The sequence below is a fragment of the Ptychodera flava genome, chromosome 11, assembly GCF_041260155.1.
Source record: "Ptychodera flava strain L36383 chromosome 11, AS_Pfla_20210202, whole genome shotgun sequence".
Classification (NCBI taxonomy): domain Eukaryota; kingdom Metazoa; phylum Hemichordata; class Enteropneusta; family Ptychoderidae; genus Ptychodera; species Ptychodera flava.
The window spans coordinates 6,591,323-6,599,643 of NC_091938.1; the positions used below are offsets into that span (position 1 = coordinate 6,591,323).

The 8,321-nt window shown below is 39.9% G+C and overlaps 1 protein-coding gene across 1 annotated transcript; it reads left to right on the plus strand.

Moving 5' to 3' along the window:
• The first annotated feature begins 6,779 nt into the window (after nt 1-6,779).
• LOC139144105 (5-hydroxytryptamine receptor 1D-like) lies at nt 6,780-8,039 on the plus strand. Its single transcript, XM_070714774.1, has one exon. The coding sequence runs from the start codon at nt 6,780-6,782 to the stop codon at nt 8,037-8,039; it is 1,260 nt and encodes a 419-aa protein (XP_070570875.1).
• The last annotated feature ends 282 nt before the right edge of the window (nt 8,040-8,321 follow it).

The window sequence follows — 8,321 nt, forward strand, 5'->3', positions numbered from 1 at the left end:
CATTTTAATAGATTTGCATCAGTTCTTCACAAATTTCTGTCGGCATAAAGATTGTTTTTCGTCTTTAGAAAGTTAAAGTGTTCTGCATTTGTATCATTGGTCTGTTTCAGAACCTCAGCTTGTGATAGTTGAATTGAAGAAAATACATGAGACTCACAGTATAGATCATACAATTACAAAGCTGTCCCGGGAGGTTTAAGTTTTGCCTGTAAATTTAATTTGCCTCGCAGTCTGAAGCGAGCAGGTGAAGGTATATTTTGTTAGTTGTTATGTGCTCAGTTCTGACAGCGTGGACCTTTATGGCGTTGCGTTTACTGGGCGGTATAATTGACTTTTGGAGAAATATACTTCGAAATTCACCTTACATAATGGTTAAGTATCTTCTCTTCTGACATTTTTGCGACTTGCATTTATTTTTCACCGTATTTCTGTTATTTCTTTTCCTGTCTTCCCTTGACACACACCTTCTAACTTAAAATAACATTTCCTTTTTGATGAGATGTACCTTCTTCAGTCCTAACACAGAAGGCATGCCGAGTCAAATATATTCATGCAAAAACATCTGATGATCAGATTGAGAATATTGAATTTATCCGTGAAGGGATGAAGCTGGTGATAAGGGGGCTGTTTGCCGTCGTCGTCGTCGTCGTCGTCGTCGTCGTCGTCGTCGTCGTTGTTGTTGTTGTTGTTGTTGTTGTTGTTGTTGTTGTTGTTGTTTATGATGATGATGATGATGATGATGATGATGATGATGATGGTAACGGTGGTGGTGGTGGTGGTGATGATGATGTGATGATGAAGATAATGATGCATATATTTTCGTTGTTGTTGTTGCTGTTGCTGTTATTATCGTTGTTGTTGTTTTTGTTGCTTTTGTTGTTGCGGTTGTTGTTGTTGTTGTTGATGATGATGATGATGATGATGATGATGATGATTATGATGATGATGATGATATTGTGATTGTTGTTGTTGCCGCTATTATTATTGTTGTCCTTGTTGTTATTGCGGTTGTTGTTGTAGATCTTGTTCATATATTTTGTTCTAGTTTTCGTCATCTTCATGGTCTCATAAAGACGTTTTCTCCCCGTCTCTGAGTTTGGAAAATCTCAGGTATGAGAAACCTGGACGCGCAAACTTTGTAACTCAGCTCTTGCCTTGTTTGAAGCAACTTAATATATTCTCTGTCAATAATCAAAACAATACAATTTCGTGCAAATGTTAGATTTGAGAATCACAGCAACCTAAATTGCTATCATACTAAGGAGATACCTCGGGGTGGGGGTGGGGAAGGTGCGCAAAAGTAAGTGTTCTACCTTCACTGAGCAACACTGTAAGAACGTAATGTTCACTGCAGGTTTCAAAACGAGTCAACACAGCTGTCAACGAGCAACGAATTGTAAGATTATGAGAGATGGATAAATCTGCCCCAGAGGTGCATTCTGCCCTGACTAATGTGAATATATTTTGCAACGGTGGCAGATCTTGCTCTAATTAGCTATCCACAGGGTGTGCTTAGCGGCCTGATATCGAATGGCCTTTCTGTCATATATGATCGTTGACTGATCAGCGATTAGCATGAAAATGTGCTTTGTCGGTCAAAGCTTGAGAAAATGATGAATACGAAGATGTGGCAAACAACATAATCGTACTTTACCATAGATAAATTTCAACCCTAGCATTCAGGAAATAAAAAGCACGGTACGAATGTATCGGGGCATATACAGTGCTGTCAAGTCTTATCAAAGAATCGCATGTTATAGTGTCTACCACCATGGTCACAAAAAATTTGCATACATTCTAATTATGCAATTGAATGTGATCGGATTATTGATATCGGTAATAAATTTTCAATATTCGTGTGAGTACCTTCACATGACTAAATCATTCCGCTTCAAAATAATTAACATCAAATCCAAGTACTTACAACCATTTTCAGTATTAGATAGCCACTGCAGTGAACTGCAATAAAACTGCTCACACTAATTAGTTTCAGCTGTAGCCAGCTGGCAAAGTCGACAACATTAGATATTATTCCCTAATATTTTTCTTCGTTCAGCGAAGGAAAATACGAGTGACGTAATGACCGTGTCACCACGAGTCGAAGACGAGTGGTGACACGGTCATTACGTCACGAGTATTTTCCGAGCTGAATGAAGAAAAATATTAGGGAATAATATACTTATCACATGCACAAGCCAATAATTCGTTATTTTTTGCAAAATAAAATAAGTTTTCCATGACGATTGCGCGTTTAAACTTTTGAACTACTTTAGGAATAAATATCAGTACGCCGTGCACAAGTTGTCAATCATTTCCAGTCGTCCGTCGTGTGCGTTAGCGCTCACGTTCGTTCATGTGTGGAGCAAATGACAGCTCTCGGTCTACACGTAGGCTACCTTCCGCAAAGTTATACTCTATTTCAAAGATAGCATAGTCCTAAAAATTTATCACAGACGAAGATACGCTATTTTTCGGGAACAAATATCGACTGAATCTCGACGGCGCGAACACTGTAAACGTCGCGCCTGACCCTGTTTGCAATGCGTACGGAACCCACGGTATACGCGACCAGCTTCGAGTTCGTTGTTTCCGCAAATTATTCACGTAATTCCTTCGGAATATACAGGCGGTACACTCTTGTGTTTACATTGTTCGGATTAGTAATGTCGCAGTCTGTGAAAATATCGATTTCATTACATGACTTCTGATCGTGGGAGAAACATCGGCCACCATGTTGTTTGTTTACATATTTACGATCGTACGAGCACACCGAAGATCGACAAAAAGAAGGTCCGACGCACCAAAATTGATGACATAGACGCGGGTTGTCGTGACGTAGAACGACCAGAGAATAAATGCCGTATTTTTTGTTCGGAGACGACAAACTTGGCTTGTGCATGTGATAACATTGTATGTCCCATGCAGACAGTTTGTCTGTGGAAGTTGAAATAAACAAGATTTGTACACGGACCAGTGTGCATGGTAATGTTACATTGTATCTTGTAATCTTGAACAAAGGGTGCCAATCGTAAACTCTCATTTACAACCAAACACAGAGCTCGCTTTGGCTTTGGACGAGCAGAATTTTTGTCTAATATCAAGCAGCCACGGGTGTAACAGAAACTGCCCAGTAATAAACACACTACACTGACACACCGATCTGGTTTGAAACATTTTATTGCAGGAAAACATTTTACTAGTTATACAAACGTTTAAAATTATATCAATATAACATAGGTGCTTAAATCAACCAGTGATCGCGAAGCCCCCTGTGGCTTCGCGATCACTGGTTGATTTACGCACCTGTGCAATATAACAACGTTTGCAAGAAAATGGGCACCTACTTGCCTATGAGAACAGGCAGCTAACACATGCTTTGAAAAACTCGATAATCGTACTTGTGAAAAATAATCTTTAGAGTTTAAAATAAAATACAAACGATAAATGAATTTTGATCTGAATCTACCTCTAGCAAGACATTTTTCTTTGCGAGTTACAAAAATTTCAATATTCTATAATGCACTACGAAATGAAAACAATCCATGCTCACTGGTCCGTGTACAAATCTTGTTTATTTGAAATCCCTAGACAAACTGTCTGCAAGGGACATACAATGCTGTCGACTTTGCCAGCTGGCTACAGCTGAAACTAATTAGTGTGAGCAGTTTTATTGCAGTCCACTGCAGTGGCTTCGCTATCTAATACTGAAAATGGTTGTAATAATTCAGCGTGAACGAATAGCTTTGATATGTGGCATTTTGTACATAACTTACGATAAGGAATGGCTCTTTTTATTTATCTATCTATCCATCAATCTATCTATCTATCTATCCATCCATCCATCCGTCTGTCTGTCTGTCTGTCTGTCTATCTATCTGTCTGTCTGTCTGTCTGTCTGTCTGTCTGTCTGTCTGTCTATCTATCTATCTGTCTGTCTGTCTGTCTGTCTGTCTATCTTTTTTCTACGTCTTTACTTCTGCCTACGTAGGTCTATCTGGGTGAGCGCACAGACAGATATAGATACCAGGTGAAGTATACAAACATACCCATACCCATACATAATACATTAGATATACATTATATATATATATATATATATATATATATATATATATATATATATATATATATATATAACATAATACAAACATAATACAATATATATATATATATATATATATATATATATATATATATATATATATATATATATATATATATATATATATATACACGTATGTGTGTGCGTATGGGGGTGAGGTACTAAACTCAATGTGCACAGATATATACGTTTGATCATTACGACTGATTACGACTGTCATGAAGATGTCTGAACGACAGGAGAACGTGAGTGTCTGATATATGCCATTTCGTCCCTTTCAAGGAACGTGTCGAGTAACTTACACCGTTATCGCAACGGTGGGAGAGAGAGAGAGAGAGAGAGAGAGAGAGAGAGAGAGAGAGAGAGAGAGAACTTGCAACCTTTGCACCCGATTTCGAAAAGTGAATTTAAACAGTGGAAGTGACTTATCCGTGTGACCATGTCAGCTGTTTCTGATTTATTGATCTCTTAGTTGAGGATTTTTTGCGAGGAAAGTTGCTATGAAGGCCTTGTTATTGGGATTTTTACATTCGTGGAGTACTATAAATATTTCTATCACCTCATCGGGTTGAATGTCAATATTTGTGAACTTAACGGCACACCGAATGAGGAGATAATCTTCTAACCATTAACACATGAGCGTGTGTTTTCACAGTGTTACTGTAATCGCGGTACAAAAGTTGATTTGGAAAAGTAATCACAATTTAATCGATTAGCGCATTAAATTCCCAGTAAACGTCCGTGAAATCAGAAATACACCATAAGTTGCTTGTTGAAGTGCGTCACACAATCTATTTTCGTGAACAAGTGAATAAACGCCGAACTTCCAATATATTTCAATGATTTAAGGTGTGGGCAATAACTATATATATTTGGTTTAGCCGGGTAAGCTTTAGAAGCTTTAACAATAGATCCGTCATTCGATATAATCATCAATACAGCGGAAATCATTGCAAGCGTCATTCATCAAACAAACGAAATAAATGAATTCAATGATAGATTGTGTGTATATCTGTATACAAAATTATTCATCAAATTTCAGGAAGGCTGGATAGAATACCCGATGAAACGACATTGGTCAACCAACCAGTGTTTATTACACGCACAGTGTTACAATTTATAGCAGTCCTTAATTAACACGGATCATCAACTGTATCACAGTAATGCTTGAGAGTCTTGAGGGTGAAATTTACACTTGCGTACTTAATTTGGACAGTTTACACCTGTATATGAAGTTCAGCTGTTTAATTGTTAAGAACACTAATATAAATGTAAAAACCAAAAGATAAAAATTCAAGTTCGACAAACTTCGGCATTCTATACGCCAGACCGTGAGTTTTAACATCGGATTCAGTCAAATAATAACGAAGAAAGAGTATAATTGATTGTCACGCCATTGAAATGATACTATACAGATGTGTGGAGTGTTTGCCAATGCGTGTCAATGTTTATCTAGCGAACGTTTGCAAGTAGCATGAGTGTATGTTTGTACTGAAAATGTCACTGCCAAAGTGTTTTTGACTCTGTGAGTCTGAATAATTTCCTCTCTTGCGCTGCTGCTATGCTTTGTGACGTGGTGAGTTTACTTGGTTTGGCAAAGGTTGCACCATTCACTGCTTATTAATAGCTTTGTGTAACCCCTGACCCTCAAAATGAAAGGATCAGAGGTGTAGCTGAAGAAAATGGAGTGTAAATTCCCGGGTCGCGGTATGGCAGAATGGAATTTGAGTGTGAGTAGTCGTTCAAAAGTGGCGAATAGAAGTTACCAGAATCGTTATATTCCCAAGTTGACTCATAACTGATTATTTCGACACCTTTTGAAGATTTATTATAAAATAGAGCATTGTTTCAGCCTTAAGTTTTTGTCGAAAGTACAGACTCGCCATAATTTCATATTCGCCAGCGTTATCGTATACAGTGTCCACTTTGATTGCAGAGATAAAGTTGAGAACTGTCGCAGTCAATTGACATAAATCGATTTGATTAATATTCTTGTCGTCAATTTCGTGCTATTTAATTGAAATGCCTATCTGTTTACATCAGTCCGCCCACACATCCGTCCATCCATCCATCCATCCATCAATCCATCCATCCATCAATCCATCCATCCATACATACATACATACAGTTGGTAGGGGACTGTTGATACATAGTTCAACCGTGAGTTTACTATACGCGGTGCCTTGTCGCTGTAAGGAATTAGCACTCGACGGCCCCGGGGTAACGAAGCATCTTGAGATATATGATGATGGATGAAGCCAAGCTGGATGTAGTAATGTTTTACCTGCTGTGTACCAAAGGTCGATAATGTATTTAATTTTATAGCATAATTACATTTACTTATAGTAGGGCAGGTACAAACGTGACGAGACCAGATTCCCCGACGTTTAGGCCGAGAGAATGATTACCGACTTGCAACGACGCCGGCTGTTTGGGTTGAAAACGTTCACTTTGTGAGAAGAGTCGATGTTGTGTAGCAGGAGGACTTGGTTGGCAATAATTGCAAACTAGAGTTTGGGCGAAGTTGCCAGTCTGTGTGTGATATGGAGAGAAGAAATTGATTTGTGTCTCTTCACTTGACGGAAACGTAAATTATTGTCGAGAGAAGCAACGATCTCGTTCGTTCGTCGTTTGGCAACAGCAGACAGAGTAGTCGCGTGTAAACGCATTCACGAAGATGTGCGATTTTGCCAATTTTTCCGTTGAATCTGTCCCTAACATCACGTACCTCGTCACACAAACGAATGCTTCCACAAAAATTGGGTGTGGTGATGGCGATGACAGAAGTAGCACTGATAAATATGGTTGGGACGAAGCCGCCACATTGCCAACTTGGCTACTACCGCCTCTTGGAGTTGTTTTGTCTTGCATTTCGCTTTTTACGGTTCTCAGCAATGTCTTCGTCGCCGTTGCTGTCGTTCGGGAGCGCTTCCTGCGGACGGTGACAAACAGTTTCATCGTTTCCCTGTCTCTCGCTGATTTCATCATGGGCGTAGTGGTCATGCCCCTTGCGATAGTCTATGATTTGAACGGCGGGGTTTGGAACATGGATCCCTTGCTGTGCGATGTCTGGAAGGCGTCGGAGATACTGAGTGCTGTAGGGTGCATCGGTAACATCTCCCTGATCTCGCTCGACAGATACGTCGCCGTTGTACACCCCTTACAGTACCGTCGCCGATTGTCCCGAAGGAAAGCCATGATCATGATACTGGTTGTGTGGTGCCTTGCTGTGTCTCTCTCGTTCCCCTGTATAGTATGGTGGCATGCCACCAAAGACTTTGCCGCCAGACAGGCTATTTGCGATTTCACTTTGGACGCCAGGAACTACAACGTCACCGCTCTGTCCAGCCTGTTGATTTTGGCCGTCATTTTTATATTCGCTTACCTTAGAATTTACATGATCGCGATGAGGCAGTTAAAACACATTACGGAAGGACGGCGGAGAATAAAATATCGTGGAGAATCGTCTCGCAAAGAGAACATGGAGATACGAATTCACAGAGGTGGCAGTGAAGGGAGTAACTGCGAGGTCCCAGAGTTTCTGGAGGGGACAAGACGCGCAAAGAAGCTTTCGCGGGAATTCAAAACTGCGAAAATAGTCGGAATAATTGTTCTGACATTCTTCGTATGCTGGATGCCTTTTATCGCAACTGAGATAAAGCTATGCGTGTGTGGAGATTACTGTATAGATATGTCTTACAAGGTATACCGTTGCTTCAGGTGGTTGATTTATATAAACAGCGCCCTCAACCCTTTGATCTACGCCAGGGCCAGCGATCATTTCATGTTAGCCTTCAGGCGCCTCTGGTGGTCAGTGATCTCAAAAATTCCGCTCTTTAAAAGTGCTAAGCCAACTTTTGTTGCTTACAACTGCTCAGCTCTGCAGAAGGAAAACAGTATTCGCTCGGACTGCCTTCAAACTCAATCTCCAGTCTGAAAACCTCCCATGTGTTGTTGGCTCAGTGATGGCAATACTCGTATTTTGTACGTTCGTGCACAACCAATGATTTAAAACAAAATATATGTTTTAAAAGTGATACATCATGTTCCGACGGATCTACACCATGCACTGCTGTTGAAACTGATCTTTACAGTGCGGGAAGGATTGCAAAGAATATCCTTGTTGGGGGAAACTGCTCCAAAAAGCTCATTCCAACATGCGGTTTTTGAAATTTTACAGGAAAGACTACTTAGCTTACTCCCAGTTCAAATGCAAAAG